Here is a 21,512-nt window from a genome sequence, read left to right on the forward strand (position 1 = left end):
CCGGCGGCTCGTAGCGCTGCCACGTGCGGAATCGTTGATCGCAACGGCATTCTGCGCACGATGCGCGCGTTTACTTGCAATGTCTGAAAAAAAAAAACATTTGAAGTGGCTTACGGGCCTTTTAAGGAACACCCCATGCTCAAAACTTCCGGAGCTCCCCACTATAAGACACCCTTCATAATCATAAGTTTTCGTGCCGTAAAAGACCAACAATTAGTATTGCATACATGACATATACAAAACAAAGGACCATGAAGCAGGGACCCAAAACGAGCCGATACGATAAACATGTAATATTAACAAGAGAAGTAAGCATAGTAAGAAGTAATACACGATAAACGCCGACAATCATTGCACCGTTTACGGTGTAGCTGCAATGCAGGCACGCATAGCAGTCGTGCGATGAACGCATATCATGGCGTTCTCTACCAGAAGTCGCATCTCTTCGAGGGGTTCATCAGATCCCCGGCCTTGCATCCGAAGGCGTGGGCGAACTCGGGCATGTTCTGCAGCGGCACGATGCAGCGCGACCTGCCGGGCCAGTAGCGGCCCCCCGGCTTACGCTTCTTGATCAGGTCGCACCACTTGAGGCAGTGCGCCACGAAGAAGGTCTGCTCGGCGCTCAGGTTCACGTCTGGCAGCGTCGCGTCCCGCTCCGCGGCCGGCAGGCTGCGGTACGCCGCGTAGGCCAACTGTATGCCCGAGTAGTCGGCGAAGCCTTCGGAGTCGGTGGCGTCGGTAAGTTGCCTCGCTCTCCTTTCGGCCTGCGAGTGAAGGAAAGACCCTTTATTTGACCGAGGGTTCAAAAGAACGTGTTTGGATGTGGGGAAAAAAACTGAAGTTCGAGCTTGGACTCGGGAAGATGTCTGAAGATGTCTCTTCACCGGACAACGGCTCTTCCTTAGCGCTGCCACCATGCAATCGAGTCATCAAGGGGCGCCCATTCCGAACCTCAAACACCTCGCCTCCTTAGTGTCGAAGTTTGTCGAGGAAGTGGGAATGAACTGAGAGGGGGGTGCAAAATGTCCCCCATACATTGACCTAGTAGAGAAGGGGACTCCATGATAAACACTCGCCCCCAACCCTTAATGGGGAACTCTGCGCGGGCCAATGGTTGTACTCCAGTAACGGAGTCCCGTAGCGAAGTGGCCTTGGAAATGACACGATATTTTGCACGAGCTCGCGACGAGAAGCCCACGGCACCGTGCTGTGACGTAAGGACCAAAACTAGCTTCCATGAACGTGCTAGTTTTAATAATAAATACTATCTAAGGTTTGACGTCCCGAAGTCACGGTGATTAGGAGAGAACGCCGTCGTGGAACGCCTCATAAATTTTCATCATTCGGTGGTCTTGAACGTGCACCGATACCACACAGTACACGCGCCTAAACTATTAAGTCTCCACTGAAATGCGACCGCCGCGGCACGAATCGAACCCGTGACTTTCGGGCCGGCAGCTGAGCACCCCAGCCGCAGATTCACGACATGCTGTAGGGCTTGCTATGTTATGCTATGTCAGGCTTACCAGTATATGTTCAGGCTATATATGTCAGGCTTACCAGTATATGTTCAGGCTATGCCAGGCTTACCAGTATGTGTTCAGGCTATGTCAGGCTTACTGGTATATGTCAGGCTTACCAGTATATGTTCAGGCTATGTCAGGCTTACCAGTATAAGTTCAGGCTATGCCAGGCTTACCAGTACATGTTCAGGCTATGTCAGCCTTACCAGTATATGTTCCAGGCTTGTGAGGCCTTGGCCTTTCGTAAGACGCAAGAAAGACGAAAATTTTCGTTTTGAGTGCCTTCTTTTATCCTCCGATTCGTATAGAACCGGAGTAAATAAACTTTACCGCTAAAATATTGTGCACGCCAGAGCACCGCTTTTTTTAGCAGTATGGTGCTTTATATATATGCGAATACGCAAAAATGTGGAAAAAAAATGGCAGCATATCCACGGAGTGAGGGTTGGAGAGTGGGGCGAAGAATTCGTCCGTCCATTCGTTCTTGCTTCCCTCCGTCCATGCGTTCGTCTGTGTGATCGTCCATGCGTTCATCCGCCCGTCCATGCGTACGTCTGTTCATGCGTCCACACGTCCATCTGTGTGTCCGTCCCTATGTTCGTCCATGCATCCGCCCCTGCGTACGTCCATGCATCTGTCTCGTGTGTCCGTTCGTCCATCTATTCAACACTACAAGTACCACCATCTCGCATCTTTTCATCATATATTCCCCATATAGAAGCACCGCCACCCAGCGGACATTCCAAGGACTAAACGAGAGGTGGCACACGCACGCTTTCTTACGGCTTGCGCTTCGGGTCCACTTCCCACCTTTAACCACCTCGAGTTCATGGTATATACTAGTTCACTGTATTCATGGCACTGCGGCCGAACGCTCGCTAAACCTTTCGAAAACAAAGGAGGTTACGCCCAGCGAGTATGACGTAGCAAACTTTTTCAGTCAGATAGAGCTCAATGTACATGCCAATGGCTGCTAATGGGAAATGAGAGGCGGAGAATTCGGCTTTTACTTTCTTACGGCTTGCGCTTCGTATCTACTTCCCATTTTTAACCACCTCGAGTTCATTCATGGAATATACAAGTTCATTGTATTCATGGCACTGCGGCTCAACGCTCGCTAAACCTTTCTAAAGCTAAGGAGGTTACACCCAGCGAGTATAATGTAGCAACCCTTTCTTGTCAGATAGTGCTCAATGTACATGCCAATGGCTGCTAATGGTGATCGCAGCCTGCGCGTTAACTAAAAGCGGAATGCTCCTGTCTCTCATTCCCCATTAGCAGCCATTAACATGTACATTGAGTACTATTTTTTATTGTTCAACAACGCACAGAAGAAGTTTCTCACCGGCACCACCTTGGAGGTCAAAATGTTATACTTGTTGCATTCTACGGGGGACGAACGGGTGCCGCTATAAGAAGCTTCGCCCCTAAAACGTCAGGTGCAATGTCGTGAAAGAAAGCTATGCAAGAAGTTCGGTACAAAACTTATTACTCCACGCGTTTCGTGGTCAAGCTCTTGTCGCTGTACATGCTCGCGCAAGCCGAGCACACGGCTCCATATGACGCGTCGCAACGAGCTGCAAAACAAGGTACCCATTGGAACGAAAACTAGAAGACGCTAACCAATCCAGCCGCATAGTAATGGCAGTAGAATGGTGTTCCTTTACTTTTAACAATGATTGATTGATTGATATGTGGGGTTTAACGTCCCAAAATCACGATATAATCATGAGGACGCCGTATTGGAGGGCTCCGGAAATTTCGACCACCTGGGGTTCTTTCACGTGCACCCAAATTTGAGCACACGGGCCTACAACATTTCCGCCTCCATCGGAAATGCAGGAGCTAATTAATGGCGTCCGCGAACAAAAACAACGCCGTGAACGAGTTGTGTAGCGGTGGACCGATTCCACCATCATCTAGAGCTTTGAGATGCATGCTACGATCCAACAGCTCAAAAGTTTGCTTATCTGTGCAGTAATTTGCAACTAAACGCGATGCGATTACATCCAGCATGAGTACGATCTTTCCTTTCCCTGGCCGGAAGGCAAGAAATAGCAGTCTTGAAGGGCGTTTGAAGGAAATTCACGCACATAAAGTAGACAATCAGAATGCATTTCGGCCGAGGATGCCAGCTGATCGGCAGCTGTCGACAGCATATCACTGCGTGTGCGGTTACACTGCCACCCACTGACAAATTCTCGTTTGTCTTTAACCATCGTTCAAACTGCTGCACTGTTCGAAAAAAGTGGCGCACAAAATTAGCTTCGAACCCATTTCGAATGCCCAGGTGAATCCCGCACTTTGTTGCAGGGCACACACTAATAATCAAAGCGAAAGCCTTGTATGTCTTATGGAACACGATAACAGACCATCTTGTGGATGGATTGATTGATATGTGAGGTTTAATATCCCAAAACCACCATATGATTATGAGAGACGCCGTAGTGGAGGGCTCCGGAAATTTCGACCACCTGGGGTTCTTTAACGTGCACCCAAATATGAGCACACGGGCCTACAACATTTCCGCCTCCATCCGAAATGCAGCCGCCGCAGCCGGGATTTCAACCCGCGACCTGCGGGTTAGCAGCCGAGTACCTTAGCCACTAGACCACCGTGGTGGAGCAGACCATCTTTTGGCGACAACACGAGTGCTACCAATGCTCGTACTGCGTCATGTAATAATGCTCGTATTACGTCATGTAATTCACCAAATATCAATTAAAGCATGTCTATTTGCGTTAAAATGGTGTCGAATGAAGGGATATAACTAAATTGGGGCGGGGGGTTGCTCCAATCCCCTCGTGCCCTAACCCTCGCACCGCCCCTGGCGGGCATCCGTGCCTTCGTGCACATAAAGTTGTGCTTCGCCACGTGGACTTGAAACATTTGACGTTATTTTGCACCACGTGACAGCTCTCACCGAATAGCGTCTCGAGAGGTGCAAGGAAAAGTTATGCGCAACTCTGCAACCTTAAAGTGACTCCACTCACCGCTTCGTACGAACTGCGGAGGCACAGCACCTTGCGCTCGTATTCCCTCATGGTCGAAGTATTGCCGAACTTGACACTGTGGGCCGTATCGTCGTACGTGATACCATCGATGTCGTAGGCGTGCATTATCTCGTGACCGATGACCTGCATGCACCACCGATGAATACGGTGAGTGACAGTGTAATTAAAGCATCGATGTCACAAAATTTTGAAAGTGAGACAGTGCATATAGATTTATGTTAAAACATACACATCTGCGAAATATGAAGGACAAGCGTAGCCTAGAACATATTAAATATCAACTTTAAAGCGCGCGCCACGCGGCTGAGCGAGATACGGAGCCCCTCACAACGCCCACATCAAAGCAGCCGCGGGTGTAAACAAACCAACGTCACAAGCTTGTGTTGGCTGTTTGCTTGGCAAGTGCCCGCGGCATTGGGTGTGCTGGCAGGGCTACAGTGTTCTAGAAGTGTTGGTAGCTGGGCGCTGACTGTCGGTGTTAGCGTTCACGTCAGTCTTGCGTGGTCACGTGTGCAGCTGCAGTGTGTTTACCTGTCCGCCGGACTGCTCCTGCCTCGCTTGGTGCTATTTGAAATCGAAACTGCTCTGGGCACTCCGAAAAGCCTCTCTAAATAAACAGTCGTCAGCACTCTGGCAAATGAGGTACACGGCTGTGATGAGTGAGTCATAAGCTACTTATTAAAACAACAACAAAGAAACGTGCAAAATTTCTGTTTCGGTGCTCCTGCAATGCAGTGCAGGTACCAAAAGCTTCATATAGCTTCAGAAACGCCCGCCATGAGATTGAGAACCTGTTTGTGACAATATAATCAAGTACCTGCGTGACAGCAACGTCATGAATGTTCTTATAGAGCTGTTACGTCCCAAACTGACGATCCTTGTGCGAGATTTCCCACGTGCGCCATCGTTTACCGCTGTGGGCACACCACCTTAACGCTCAGCTGTTTTTTTTTGGTAGGGGTGAAGCTTTTTAAAGCGGTGCCCGTTCGTCCCTCGTCGTAGTACGTAGCATGTCTTACGCTTTGACCTGCAAGGTTGTGCCGGTGGGAGATTTCTCCTGTGCGTTGTTGAGCAATAGGAAATTCGCAGCGTGCGCGTTAACTGAAGCCGAATTCTCCTGTCTCTCATTCCCCCTTAGCAGCCATTGGGCATGTACATTGAGCACTATCTGAAAAGAAAGGGTTGCTACGTTATACTCGCTGGGCATAACCTCCTTGATTTTAAAAAGGTTTAGCGAGCGTTGGGCCGCAGTGCCATGAATACAGTGAACTGGTATATACCATGAACTCGAGGTGGTTAAATGTGGGAAGTAATCCCGAAGCGCAAGCCGTAAGAAAGTGTGCATGTGCCACCTCCCGTTTAGTCCTTTGAATGTCCGCTGGATGGCGGTGCTTCTATATGATGAATATATGATGATAAGATGCGAGATGGTGGTACTTGGAGTGTTGACTAGATGGACGAACAGACACACGAGACAGATGCATGGACAGACGCAGGGGTGGATGCATGGACGAACATAGGGACGGACATGCAGATGGACGTGTGGACGCACGAACAGACGCACGCATGGACGATCACACAGACGGACGCACGGACGGATGGAAGAAAGAACGAAAGGACGGACGAATGCTTTACCCCACTCTTCCATCATTCACCCCGTGGATATGCTGCCATTTTTTTCAGCGGCGACATCTTGTGACGTCGCTATCGGCGCATGGGGCAGTCCGATCATGAGCGTTAACCTGTACGCGAGAAAGTAGAGGGGAAAATCACAGCATATTCACGGCGTGAATGATGATTGGTGGGGCGAAGCGTTCGTCAGTCCGTCCGTGCTTCCGTCCGTCCGTTCGGTCTTGCTTTCGTCCGTCCATGCGTCCGTCCGTGTGTCAGACATTGCAACTGTTCTTGCGGCCGTCCCTCTGTCTGTCTGTCCGTCCGTCCGTGCGTCCGTCAGTCCGTCTATTCATCTGTATGTCCATCAATCCGTCCGTCTATCTAGTGAGCACTTCAAGCACCGCCATCTCACATCTTTTCACTATGTATTCGTCATATACAATTGCCGCCATCCAGCGGACATTCTAAGCACCGCTCTCTCGGGTATGTGCCACCGGTGGTTACAAACGATCACGGCAGGTGAACGGGTGACGCCAGAAGGAGCTTCGCCCCTGAAATCGTATGCTTTCTGATTCGCTAGCATCGTAGCGACTAAAAAAAATTACATTGAACACGTGGTCTCATTCGTCATATTCGTCACCCACACTTGAACGTGTACTTAAACACACCGAAAGTCGTCATAAAAAGAAAGTCAACGCCTGACCTCACGTACGTTTGCGGCGTAGCTTGTATAGACTCAGCGTCGCGCTCCCCCATCATTGGTGGAGGGAGCGGCGCCGAATTTAAATGTAGGCGCATACTCATCTTTTTTTACCCTTTCATTTGCCATCACTACGGTGTTATTTCATCTATACCACCAGTGCTCACCTTTCGAAACAGCATTGATAGCATTTGTTCGACGTGTTGCACTCTCTTTGTTTTAAATTTTATTTCAAACGGCCTTTTTACAAGGCCAGTCTTTTTTTACCGTCGTATAAAAATCACCATGCTATATTGACGCTGTTGTTCACCCACTCCCTCTCTTGCTATCCCTTGAAAAGACGAAAGAGTTTCTATCTGGGGACCAGCTGATTCTCGTTACTTAAAGGTGTGCGCGTCTTGTCCCGTGCTTTTGCAGGCTTTTTCTTCGTGTAAACCTGAAAATGGCCTTTGAATGGACACTAAAGACCGAAACAATTTGTCGCATGTTAGTGAAGAACAATTTCACAATCCTGAAAACACAACTCTTACACCTACGTGACGCTTGGCAAGTGAGAAAACACGCAAGATGAAAATGCGTGCGAATACGTCACCGTGAGAATTCCGTATCAAGCACTGTGACGTAGTAAATTTTGAAGACGTCAGCGTGGTTCTACGTAGCTTGGACTCGGTGTAAAAAGAAGTACATTGTCATCTGTGGGTGTGATAGAACTAGCATACGAAGTTGGGCAAGATTTCATGGAATCGATGCCACGAAAATACAAAAAGATATGTTTTGCGACCAGTTACGTCACGCGCGGAGATTTCGGCGCGATATTTAAAAGTGAACCTTCGACATTTATTTTCTCCGCTGATAATGAACTTATGACACTCAAAGATGTGTCATTAAAGCTCCAAGAGTGCAGTTTGCCAATATAAACCGAGTCATTGTTTATCTCCCTTTAAGGGTCGATAAACGGCGACGATTAAACCCTCTTTAGCGTACCTGGCCCAGGCCTCCGTAGTTCAGAGCTGCCGTCCCGTCGGGAAAGTACATGGGCGGCTGCACTATTCCGCCCAGAATCGTCATGCTGTTCTGGCCGGCGGAGTAGAAGGCGTTGGCGTGACCGGTGGTGAAGTTCTCAGTTTCGTTGTTCGAAAAAGTTTGGCTGGTCAGGTGCCTGTGCATCTCCAGGTAAGGCGTCACAAAACCAGGCCCAGCGTCCGGAAACGTCGCTGTGTGCGCAGGAGGTTAAATGCGAAAAAATAGTAGCATTACATCGTTGATAGTCGGCCGCTCTGATGTCCATTTACGTCAGGCGCTCAAATTTACGAAACTCGAGAAATGGCAGGGTTTTTTTTTTTTCACGCTTAGAGTCCGCATGCAGTGTTCACTCACTGGCCAAACACACAAAATGGTTGCGTGCGCATAGACGGTTTCAAGATTGAAAGCGTTGTGCCCCCAAAAAAACTTTCGGTCACCTCATTCACGAGCTCGTAACGTCAAAACTGAAAGGACGTTTTCACGTTTTTGTCAATGGCAAGGAAAGTTTTTTATTAGTTTCTCGGATAAAAAGAATGTGCGTAATGTTAAAGGCAATCTCCTGTATATTTATGTAGCCAAAAAAACATTTATTGGAATATATTTTTCTAAATGATGGAAGGAAAGTATCGAAAATCAGAGGGCTATTTTTTAACGCTCTTCGTGCCCACCTATGCTATTCAGGCACATCGGTGAAAACAACCAGAAGTCATCAAGAGTCTGTGTTTGTAAACAGTGAAAGGGTCTATAGCTACCGTGAATTTTCCTCCAGTCATATTCGCTGTACTTGCACAATGACTACTAATGGCTCAAAAAGACTACCACGAAAGAAACAAAACACAGACGCGGACAATTAATTGTCCGCGTCCGAGTCTTTTTCCGTGTCTGTCTGGCTGTTCGCGCCAGCAACTTTTATGTCCGACAGCAAACACTACCAAGCAAAGGAGGGGGAGGGGGAGAAGAAAGACTTAAACATAGGTGCTTTTCAACAGAATGCTTCAGTCCGTACGATATTTCACTAGACGTGAAATCATTTGCGAACGGCACACGTTAAGCTGTTGAGGAGCAAAGAGAGTATCAAGGTAGCTCCTTTAGAGGAGTTGCTTATTTACACCTTGCCACAACCATTTGGGGAGTAAATGCGAAGGTGTAACCGCGCTTTAGCTGTAACTCGTCAAAGGAGAGCAACTGTTATTTTGCGCCAAAGAAAAATGAGGCGAGGTTGACTTAACTAGCCTTTCGATGTGTGAGCAGGCATTTGGTTGGCCGTACAATCGATGTGCAAGCATCACATTCAGGAACAAATTTCGGAAAACTTGCAGCAAGCACATGGGATTCGAAGTCATGGCCATTCGGTCAGTCAGCAGAAACAGGCTTCTGTATGCGCCGATGCGTCGTTTGCACACGCCGCGAACATGCTTGCAGTTACTCTGAAAAACGGGACGCTCTACTCCACAAGGAGGAAAATGCCTCTCCTTGCAGTGCCGTGTGCAATCGTTTGCGCACATTTCGTCTTTTGGAGGAGCAAAAAGCTTTTTCAGGGTAACTGCGCAGTTCCTCCGGAAAACTTTTTAGGGTGCAGTATACCGGGTGAGAATTGCGCATGCGCGTGCCCGAGAAGGAGGGCCGCACTGCGAAGAGTCAGTTTCCGTTCACTTTGAATCTATCTCATGACCGTAATGTACACCGTAGAGCGTCAACTCCAAACATGTTTCTATTCACTTTAGCGTCAGATTTGACAGCATGACATTTGTGTCGATTCAACATTTTTTTTCGCTAGCCATGCTGAAATAGTCGATGCCTAAGGTTCACAACAATTGGCGATGTCGCTTCCCGAAACTCAAGGACATAGATTGCGCGTTTCTTGTTTTTTATTTATCCTTCATAGATGGCGCCAGCTACGGCACAGACAATCGAAACACGAACTGCGAGGGCTAACGAGCGCATCGAGGCACTTTAGTGAGGGCCTCACAACAGCGCCTACAGATGGCGCCATCTTACAGCAAACGCTTGGCTTTTTGTGCTGTCACCAAGTAGCGACTCATCGCGTGGTGGACAACGCGTGGTGCTCGCTCATTTACTAATGCGTACTAACCTCCAACCGTACCAACCCCCAATCGTACCAACCTCCTATCGTTGAACGTGTGTTGTTACATAGACAATAATAGGGGCGCGCAGAACTCCCCTTCAAGGGTGACGAAGGTTCGTTTCAGCGCCGCCTCTTTATATGCCAATGCATGGGACTGACCAGAGTCCTTCAATGCTTTGGCGGACTCTGGGCTGACTTTACGCCCCTCCCCTACACCACGTTGCAGCACCCCTCATTTCCTATTATGCCAACTAAGGGCAGCCATTCCCCCACCTTCCTTCTCGTGTGCACGCTATGTGGACAATGGTGGCTAATTAATTTGTGTGTAACCACTTCTTTTTTTTCAGGGGTGAAGTTCCCTAAGGCTTGAGTCGTGCGTCCCCGATGTATGTAGTAGTAGTAGTAGTAGGTAGCCACGTCAAGTTTAGTCCTTGGAATGTCCGCTGGATGGTGGTTCTTGTATATGATTGCTATATGGCGGTAATTGGAGTGTTCACTAGATGGACGGATGGATGGACAGACAGACATACGGACAGAAAGACAGATGAGGTCAAGGATAGATGAACGGACAGACGGACGGACGGATGCACGTACAGATTAAAGCACGGACGGATGGACGTATGCACGGACGAAAGTCCGGACGCACGGGTAGACGAACACACAGACGGACGGATGAACGCATGCACTGACGAACGCACGGATGGACGCACGCACGCATGGACGGGCACACGGGCAGACGGACGCATGAACGAACCGACGAATGGACGTACAGACGAATGAGCGCATGGACGGACGCATGGATGGATAGAAGCAAGAACAAACGGACGAACGGAAGCACGGACGGACAGACGCATGGACTGACTGACGGGCGCTTCGCCGCACTCATCATTACTAGCTCCGTGGATATGCTGTGATTTTTCATTCATTGAATTATTGATACAGCTTTCAGTACTTTTTGACTGAAAGCTTGCTGGGCAGAAAATTCGTAGCACGTATTTGGAGGGCTCCCTACCTGACCTTTGCTATACTTCGATGCAGTTTGGATAAAGGACGAAATTGAAATGTAATTCACTGTTTGCAGTACATTTTATAGAGTAAGTTCCAAAGTAAAACTACCGTGTGAAGCGGAATAACCGTGCAATAAAACCAGATTAAGTATGGAAGTTTTTCAGGATTGCTCAAAGTAAATGTGCTACGCAGTGCTTTGGCTTCATTGGCACAACCGTCTGCGGGCGAGTTCGTGCGTAAAACACCCGTTGGTTGCTAGCACTGCTATTCAGCACTACACGGGACGGCTTCCTGCTCTCCCATAGTTGACTACATCGTACTCTAAATCGTGAACAACTTTTTTAAACACACAAAACACGGAATGGCTTCACGCTCTCCCATAGTAGAGTACCAAGTACTCTAAATCGTTAACCAGTTTTCTAAACACAAACAGGGCTTCGTGAAATGTGAGGCCCACGGGACGACTTTAAGCTTTCCCATGTTAGAGAACCAAGTATGATCGTTAACTAAGTACTTCTTAACAAACGCATCTGTAGGCTATCTGAAACAGTTCATTGCTCTCCCATAGTACAGTACACCGTGCGCTTAAGCGTCGAACATTCGTTGTAAACACTCGTGGTGTGTGTGTTCAGTACGAGCCATGATTCGCTGTAAAGACACCGCGTCCAATTCTTTGTGACGTACTGTAGTCGAAATTAACTTTTTCTAAACACATTTTTTTTCACTTTCGTTTTGAGTTGTCGAGGCCAGGGTGTTGGTTGATGCCATTGATCACAAAGGGTGAGACCATAAATGCTAATTCTAGGCTAGCCGATACTACGGTACTCCTTCGCCATAGCGGAAGACTAGACAGCTACTCCTTCGCCATAGCGGAATAGTAGACAGCTACTCCTTCACCATAGCGGAATACTAGACAGCTACAGCGGAATACTAGACCGCTACTTCTTCGCCATAGCGGACTAGACAGCTACTCCTTCGCCATAGCAGAATACTGGACAGCTACTCCTTTGCCATAGCGGAATACTAGAAAGCTACTGCTTCGCCATAGCGGAATACTAGACAGCTACTCCTTCGCCATAGCGGAATACTAGACAGCTACTCCTTCGCCATAGCGGAATACTGGACAGCTACTCCTTTGCCATAGCGGAATACTAGACAGCTACTCCTTCGCATTAGCGATATACTAGACAGCTACTCTTTCGTTACAGCGGAATACTAGACAGCTACTCCTTCGCCATAGCGGAATACTAGACAGCTACAGCGGAATACTAGACCGCTACTTCTTCGCCATAGAGGACTAGACAGCTACTCCTTCGCCATAGCGGAACACTAGACATCAACTCCTTCACCTTAGCGGAATAATAGACAGCTACTCCGCCATAGCGGAATACTATACAGCTACTCTTCGCCATAGCAGAATACTTGACAAACAAAAGCGCTCTTTCACAGTGAAAGCTGTTATGAGTTCACAACAAGGCCGCATGCGCCGTAATTTTCTGCCGCCGGCGCCACCGGTGTCCGTAACCAAGAGTGTTTTAAAAAAGGCTCCGAAAGTGTTTAAAAGGATATAAAAATGACTCTGAAAGGCCGATCTGTTTATTTATTTATTTATTTATGACATTTATTTATTAGTGAGTGACAGTTTAGCTGTCACTGTGCAACACGTTGCGCGCCGGTCGGCGTTTTTTTTTTTATACTCCACCCAAAACCATCAAAAACGTCGGGTTTCTGAATATGATTTTCCGTTGGAGTTTTGCTAGTTGCCTCATTCGTAGCCCAACCAGGCAGACTTCTGCCGGATGTTCACTTCTTAATCACAATAAAGGCCTATAAAAATGTAGAGAGATCACCAATAGAAAAACACGGACAACCCTGACGAGGAGGGGCATCACAGCCTCGCTGTTTCGACAGCTTTCACGAAGTGGCTGCATGTTTTTTTTGTTTTTTTTTGTACGAACGAATGTTCATGCATAAATGTAGGCTTTAAGCGTCAGCTGTTGGATGTCTCCAATGGAATGCGAGGTCGCCCAATGAACCAAACTCTGGGCTGCATCACACTATCATCAGGTGGGTGACATAGTTCTACAACGACCCTTACCATAAAACTTCTCCAACTCGGTGGTGTTTTCGAGGTGCTTGGGATAACCCATGACGAGCCTCATGCTCCTAGCCTTCTTCAGGGTCACGTTCTGCACTGGAGGCACGATCCATGGCGTGTGGGTCATCTTGTACTGCAGGGCTTTGATCATGTTCAGCGCCAACGTCGTGGCGGCTTGGAAGGCTCTCCGCGGAGTGTCTGCAAGAAGGTACGCGCCACAGTGAATTAGGCACTGAGAACGTCACAACCACCGAATATCGTAATCTGATCCAACCAGAAAAATAATATGGCATAGCTTAGCGGCGCAGTGCTGAGTCACAGTGGAGTTTTGACACTGGGGATTGATTCGTTATCACTCATTACCAGCTGGATATCGATTAGCTATTGATCAATACTGAATGCGGTTCCAGCATCTAGTGAGTTTAGGCATACATACTGCGTCATTTAGTATTTTTATTGGGTATCGATTGCTTCGCAGCAGCTTATGCGGGAGTTCAATCTGGTGTGCGGCGTGACCTGTTCTTGTTCTACCTGTTCTTCGTTCTTGGACCCTTCCTTGCGCATGCGCGACAGCTGGCCCAAGCACTGCCAGAATGCGCCCACGCACGAGCGCGTTCGGACAGCATAAGGGGCTGCTTAAGGGACTGTGGCCTTTTCCCCTTATAGTGTATCTCAGTAGTCACGTGGTGACAGGGGCCTCGCCAAGGGGTAGGCACACCGGGCCCGTGCCGCCCACCCCCCCAAATTAGTTTTCACCATCGCATAGAGAGCAAATACGTTACGCCATATCCACAAAGTGGATGATGATGAAGGAGCTTGCTCTATCTGTTCATCCGCCTGTCTGTTCATTCACCTCAGTGGCGGCGCGTCATCTAGAACGTGTCAATGAAATCAACCGAGCTCACAGCTGCGCCTCTAGTTGAAGCGACGAGAACTAGCTTGGCTACAACGGCGGTGTGGATGGACAAGATTCGAGCGTAAGGAGCAAGCTCCTTAAGAAGGTCATTTCAAGGGGTACCCTCCCGATATAAAGGAGGAGCAAGTCTGCGAACGGCCATGACCTGTAGCATGCAATCCTATATACTCAACATGGCAGCTCAATTCTTCCCTACTTTTCCTTCATGCTACTTTTCCTTCATTCACCGACAGCAACATCTAAGTACGGCATTGTAAATGGGCGGAATGGTAAAGAAAGAAAAAAGAAGACAACCGCCCTTTTGTAGCACGAAGCCACAAGGAAGTCCGCACGGATTTCCCAGGGTAGTTGTCTTCTGTACCTTTCTTAATGTTTCAGTACACATCGTCCACGTGCAATATACATACGTCTTTACGTACACGTGCTCACGTAGCGGCTGCTGACGGCTGCGTCCAGTACACCCGAGACGGTCTTCATGCAGAAATCCTCGACGGGTGCCTCCTGAAGCCTCTTCATGGCGACGGCGCTGGTGTAGACCACCAGCTTTCGCAGCACGGTCCACGCCAGCAGCAGACGCGTGTCCTCCCGGTTGAAGCGGCTGGTGTCCGTCAAGAACACCACAACGGACGTCGCGTTGTCCCACAGTATCACCTCATCACTGCCGACGTAGAAGTTGTTCGTGAACTTCTGGTACAGTCGAAACCAGTCCGCTGCAGCGAAGGCACGTGGTTATTAACATATATTAACGTCCCAAATTCGAAATATTTTTAGGGTCGACGAAGGCGTGTGGCATGCTTCTCCTGTATGTAGTAGGTACTATAGTAACTGTATATGCTCCCTAGGTAGTACACAGTAACTCTTGTAGCCAACTCCCGTTTTAGTCCTTGGAATGTCTGCTGGATGGCTGTACTTGCATACGATGAACATATGATTAAAGGATGCAAGATGGCGGTACTTGGAGTGTTCACTAGATAGAAGGACGGACCGACATAGAGACAGATGGACAGTGGACAGACAGACAGACGGACAGTGGACAGACAGACAGAAAACGGACAGACATACAGACAGAAAGACGGATGGACGGACGGATATGCGGGCATGCAGACAGACAGAAAGACAGACAGACAGACAGACAGACAGACAGACAGACAGACAGACAGACAGACAGACAGACAGACAGAGACAGACAGACAGACAGACAGACAGACAGACAGACAGACAGACAGACAGACAGACGGACGGACGGACGGACGGACGGACGGACGGACGGACGGACGGACGGACGGACGGGCTCTAAATGAAAACACGCGTGTCGAGAGCTCTAAAAAAGTCTCGTAGTTCTTGAGAATACATTCAATATACTATTTTAGATTCCCCGCTCCAGTGGTCTAGTGACTAAGGTACTCGGCTGCTGACCAGCAGGTCGCGGGACCAAGTTCCGGCTGCTGCGGCTGCAATTTCGATAGAGCCGAGAATGGCGTAGGCCCGTGTGCTCAGAGGTGGGTGAACACAAGAGAACCCCAGGTGGTCGAAATTTCCCGAGCTTCCCGCTATGGCGTCTCTCATAATCATATCATTGTTTTGGGACGTTAAGACCCAACGGTTATGATAACTGTTAGTACAAATGTTTGCATTACTCTTTGTAAATCACTGCACCATTGAATCGGTGCGATATATAGGGTTGGGCGCACACGTCTTTTCAATTTCCCTCGCTTTTCTGACATGTGTTGAAGCGTATTCGTTCGTGTTTTCACAAACAGTTTGTTGTATAGTTTGTTGTATAGGAGCAACCACGAACAATCCCCTATAAAATAACTGCAAAACAGAATGGCTAACACTGCGCGTGCAAGAAATGAGTGCTTAATCCAAGCTCTTACATAATGTCCCGGGCCAGCGCAGGGGAAGGGAGGGTGGGGGGGCTAAGGAGGCTGTTGCTGATGACAATGAAGAATTATGACTTCTTGCTGTGTGTTTTTGCCTGCTCTTTTTTTGTGCAGTTTCGCGAAGATGAAGTCGTACCACCAAGGTCGATCCCATACACTCTTAATGATAACTGTTGCTGTGTATTCCGTACCTTTGGTTACGTGAGGTTCCGTGTACGTTCCAAGGTTGCTTATTTGTACGCCTTTGCCCGAGACCTTGTCATTCGCCCGTACGAGTTCCAGGAAGGCCCCGACTGGATGGAACCAAGGAAACGAAAAAGTCTAACTCGTCGAGCTCACTGGAACTGCAAGTAAAAGTTCAGTTTCGCAGATTTCGGTAAGCCAATATGGCAGAAATGCCAAATAAAAAATGTCGCCGAGCCTTCACGGAACATGCTGTACGTGCACAGCCAAAGCTGAAAGAGTATTTATTCTGAAGCCCGGTGTATACTTTCTTGGAACAACTAATGATAATAAACACGCATGGTAACGACTACACCATAAGTCATGTTTGCGAAATAGGGCAGACCCGTCTACATGCCAATAATCGTGCTTATGTGAAGAAGTGAGGTAACCGCTACGCAATATTGCACACCATAGGTGGAAAGTGATCACATTTCCTGGCGGCATGGGTTGCCGTAAATTGGTCATCCACATCATTCTCTTAAATATATATATATATATATATATATATATATATATATATATATATGTGGTCCAGTAGATCATCCGTGAGCGGTCACAACGTGGTTTATTTCGACGTTTCGGCCTAGAGTCTGGCCTGATCCTGATGAAGACCAGACTCTAGGCCGAAACGTCGAAATAAACAACGTTGTGACCGCTCGCGGTGGATCTACTGGACTATATGCAACGCTACAGCCACTCAATCACCATGCCTGTCTATATATATATATATATACATATATATATATATATATATATATAAAGTGAGAGAGAGAAAAAGACTTATCGAGAGTGCTAAGTAGCCCTTAAACAAAAGTCTGTTACAGACAAGAACTTCAATTTCCTTGATGCGTGCATCTCGAACTTATTTTGCACAACAGCCGTGAAGATGCTGCAAATTTCGTAATCTTGCAACTTCCTTCTCAATGCGACCACGGCACCAGGCTCCCTACTTGTTGTCACTGGTGCATGATCTGAATGTTTTTTTTTAAAGCTGGGAATGTAAAGGACCAGGCACGAACAATCCCCTATAAAGTAACTGCAAAACAGGATGGCTAACAGTGCGTTGGCAAAAAATGAGTGCTTAAAACTGCAAAACAGGATGGCTAACAGTGCGTTGGCAAAAAATGAGTGCTTAAGCCAAGCTCTTAAATAATATCCCAGGCCAGCGCAAGGTGAGGGGGGAGGGGGCTCTGCGTGTTCATGAAGGCTTACTCTCCGCCTATGATGAGTACAACGTTATCCTGGCTGAGGACGATGAAAAATTATTACTGAGCCCTCTGTAGTGGGTTGGCATGCGTTAAGCGACCTACTCGTTGCTTTACGCCACCGCTCCTGCAGTGCATGCCAGTATATTGTATATTGCTTTATATGTTTAGCTGCGTTAGCCCGTGAGACCTGAATTCACAATCTTTTGTGGCTGCAATTGGATTATTTTCGGTGGTTTGATTCGCGTGCTGCGCGCTACAACGGCTGCACGGAGCATGCAATGAGACAAATTTCATGTTTTGAAAGATGACGTCAGGCCACGACAGAAGTGTGTGTGACAGTCAGAGATGTGAGAGAGAGTGGTAGCAACCGTACTTTTTTTTTTCGTCAGTGTATTTCGGAATTTCTTTGAGTATAACTTGTGGTAGTTGAGCAATGTTCTATTGCGTCATAGCAAACAGCGTGGACGATAGGTCATTGGGTGGCAGCAAAGCGTCGCATAACGTGTGCTCAATCCCCTTGCCTGGGCGATCGCCTCCTGCGGCGACAGATTGGATAAAACTTCATTCCCTGGCAAACCGCTTAAAGATATAGCGGTATACATAGCCGGCCTCTTGCCAATAGCGATGACGTCTTTCAGGTATCCAACATCAACGAGACCAGTAGCCAAGCTTGTATAACCGCATGCTGTGCACAGCTCGCATTCTACAACTTCCACGGCCAGAACTCGCACGCGGCACGCATCGCAGTCAACTGAGCCACCAGGATTTCCATATTCCTTTCAATATGCGATATACCATCCCGAACGTAACGTAAATCAGAAGCGTGGCAGCTTGGGCTAGTTGGTATGACATGACGATAGTTAAAGCGCGAGAACAGAACGACGACACAGAGACAAGTCCTTCGTGTCCTTCTTGTCTTAAAGTCGTCGTTTCGTTCTCGCGCTATAACTATTGTCGTGAATCAGAAGCAGTGGTGCTAAGCTCAGCTTCTTATATGAGCGTATAGACCCTTTTACTGAAGGCTCCCTGGGCAACGCCATAAGCTCCTCTGGGCTGTTGTCATCTTGTGTGAGCCCCCCCCCCCCCACCAAAAAAAAAAATTCAGGGCCGAAGCTGTGACGTCAGCTTTTCTACTTCCGTGCAACAGCTTAGAACGGTGGGGATCCTCCTCTCCTGTGAAAAAAAAACGTCCATAGGCCTCTGCCGCTATTGGTGAAAGTCAATTGGTGATCGACCAGCCGGTAATTGAACTGTACAAAAAAAAACAAGATAATACGCTGCAATACGCACATTCTTTCTCGGCTGCAATTATGCGCGTGGTGAGGTTCGCAAAGTTCAGCTTCGGGTCGTAAAACTTCAGGTACTTCTCGTAGTGCTTGTCCAAGCCGCCAGTTTTAGAGTGAGACTGGTGCGTCTCCTTTATCCACTTCTCGTCCTCTTCGTGTATCTGCATCTGCGACAGCACCATCGTGTCAACAAACTAGGAAGAATAAGAAAATAACAAGGTACTGAGAGATGATATAGACTCCAACCAAAAGTTTTGAAGAAACCCGACGTTTCGGAACCGACTTGGTTACTTCCTCAGGGGTGACTGCGTATAGGCTACGTAGCAGCAGCGTCTTCAAAGCACTGGAGCGGTGCTAATGTCCCTCTCTCTCTCTCTCTCTCTCTCTCGTTTTGCCGTGGAGCGCAGTTCATGTGTGTACACTGGGGAAGGGTTCCGAAAGAGCGGTTGATGTTACGGGCTGTTCTCTGTATGTGTCACGACTCGAGTAACAACCTTCTCCTCCTGTTCGGCTTGCTTTCAAGGATGGCCGTCGCTTCGAAATTTATCTGGTGGTCCAATGTCTCAGCATGTTCGGCAACTATACACACACACACACACACACACACACACACACACACATATATATATATATATATATATATATATATATATATATATATATATATATATATTAGGAAACAATAGAAATTGGTTAGATCGAACTGAAAGGGCTGTCAGTGAAAATGTCGGAGATAGTTTTAAATATTTTTCATGGTTTCACCTGGATACCCAGACTTTTCTTCAGTATTTCCGTATGAGCTCTCTATATTTCCGTATGAGCTATCCGTATTTCCGTATGAGCTATCCGTATTTCTGTATCAGATATCCGTATTTCTGTATGAGCTATCAGTTTTGCAGCGGACGTGACGCGTACGTCACTTCCGTCATGGAACTGACGTCAATAGGTTCATTTTTACGGCGCTTGGCGTACTTCGAGATAAAACACTTCTGTGCTCAAACGTTAACCGCAATTCACAGCATATAGCGCTGATTCAACGTCTCAATTGAAATTTAACTCAATCGTACTGTCTGCAATCAAAATCACCGCTTACCTCTAGCTCTTTTTTTGGCTGGTACGCTGTCCTTATGACGCCGAAACAGACCAGGCACGGAAAACCGAATTCCATGGACAACTGCATCATCGCCTCTAAGGCAGAGAACTTGGGGTCGGGCGCCATGCTGGACATGTCGAGACGAGCTGGCCGAAGGAAGGACCGAAGTGCCGCGGCCTGCACCAGCGTTGCATACGCAGAATGTTGTATTTCCAAGACGTATGAGAACACTGAAATTAAGATGCAGGAGCACTCATTCCTATTAGTGAAATAGGGAAAACGAGGCTTAACCATTTTATTTTATTTATTTATTTGGAGCATTACACGGAGTGCCACCTTAGGCATTATTTCAGCGGGCACAGTCCTTCATAGAATAAATCAGTCACCTTTCGGCCAACTAAATGGACTGGTAGTGACTCGTGTAAAAAGAAAGAATGTTGAAACAGACCACTTCTGGGGTTGTATGGTCATACTTTAAATTTGCGGTTATGACGAGAGGATTGATAGTGTGCTTGTTTCAAATATTCTGAAGGATTAATTCCTATTTTCTTACTCTAGATTTGAATTCAATACTTTCAGTTTCAGACTGCGTCTTCGCTTTTTCAAGGATTGTCAATCAAGGTATGTCTTCATACATCGGAAGCTTGCAGTTCAGTCGTATTTAGCCAAAACGAATCTTGCCACGATCGACTGAATGTGCTGAAGTGCACGAAAATGTACTTAGCGAAACGGATCCCACACAGTGACAGGCACATTGCAATGTCAGTCTTACTAAGAGTCTGTGTGCCTGACAACGTTTATCAATGAGGCGTCGTTTTGTATTTTTCATCATGGTCACAAAATGCTGCCCATCCCTAGTCGAAGCCCCCGAGAACACGCGAGCCAAACGCTATAGCGCAGCACATGGCCTGGAATTCGCGATTGATTCTTAAAAACAGCCTAAAATCACACTCTTCTCTCGTTCATCGAAGCTATGCGCTCGAAAATCTTCGCGTCACAAGACCGTGTATCGCGCCGTTCACTGATTTGTGCAAGGCATGCTGTGGAGTTACTGGGGCCGCCGCCAGGAGGCCACGAGTGCGCACTTGATTGTACCGATAAATACGCGCATTCGAAGGACAAAAAGAGAGAGCAACAGAGGGAGAGGAAAGTGCGCAAAATATCGTGGTGCGTATCGTGGACCTTCTTCCGATAGTGTAGAGCCGAGCTTCCAACTAGACACGCAGAAGTTGCGTCTTTTCATTTCCTCAACCTTTCTCTCTTGCGCAGTGCCATTCCTCCCTGCTTAGCTTCCAGCACTTCCGTTGGGATGAGAGAATGCAGTGTCAGAGTGGGATGAATCTTTGTAACTGCACTCGTACTGGATGGATTCTAAAAAATTTTTGCGGTGGTCAATTCGTGAGGCGATGAGCTTCTTTGGTGAATTCATTCCATCGCTACTTCACAAAGTGTTGCGAGACCCCTTTAAGGAAGGGGAGGGCAAAGGAAGGTAAAGAAACAAACACACACCTCGCTACCAGTTGCGTTGTTTGCGAGTTGTATGCAAGCTTGGAACAGACCGGCTGCTTTCTCCAAGGCGTTCTGATTCCTCGGAGGTACGCGGATGGTGAAGAGCAGGGACTTGCTGGCACTCTTCAAGAACTCCTCGGCCTGCAGGTGAGGACGGGAACGGTCAATATCGGTATGTCGATAATAGCGTATATCCATATTCGACTACAACTTATAAGGAACAGTAAGGAGAAACAATGATATGGTTTACATTGACAGACTGCACTCTGAGAACTATATTGCTGAAGTTTCTCTATTATAGGTTCATCATTAGGGGATCAAAGCAA

The 21,512-nt window shown here is 47.6% G+C and overlaps 1 protein-coding gene across 4 annotated transcripts in view; it reads right to left on the reverse strand.

The window, feature by feature from the left end:
• Positions 1–402: 402 nt before the first annotated feature.
• LOC142765741 (neprilysin-1-like) overlaps positions 403–21,512 on the reverse strand; it is a 60,204-nt gene continuing 39,094 nt past the window's right edge. For 3 of the 4 annotated variants that reach the window (XM_075867275.1, XM_075867276.1, XM_075867273.1), the window contains 9 exons: positions 21,187–21,327; positions 19,678–19,854; positions 18,589–18,778; positions 16,057–16,158; positions 14,402–14,692; positions 13,067–13,264; positions 7,836–8,065; positions 4,517–4,660; positions 403–764 (listed from right to left, as the gene is read on the reverse strand). In XM_075867275.1, coding sequence (XP_075723390.1) covers positions 426–764; positions 4,517–4,660; positions 7,836–8,065; positions 13,067–13,264; positions 14,402–14,692; positions 16,057–16,158; positions 18,589–18,778; positions 19,678–19,854; positions 21,187–21,327 — 1,812 coding nt within the window. In that variant the 3' untranslated portion in view covers positions 403–425. The remainder of the gene's footprint in view (positions 765–4,516; positions 4,661–7,835; positions 8,066–13,066; positions 13,265–14,401; positions 14,693–16,056; positions 16,159–18,588; positions 18,779–19,677; positions 19,855–21,186; positions 21,328–21,512) is intronic. The other variant, XM_075867274.1, reaches the window with a different exon arrangement.

The sequence above is a fragment of the Rhipicephalus microplus genome, chromosome 6, assembly GCF_043290135.1.
Source record: "Rhipicephalus microplus isolate Deutch F79 chromosome 6, USDA_Rmic, whole genome shotgun sequence".
In the NCBI taxonomy this organism is placed as follows: domain Eukaryota; kingdom Metazoa; phylum Arthropoda; class Arachnida; order Ixodida; family Ixodidae; genus Rhipicephalus; species Rhipicephalus microplus.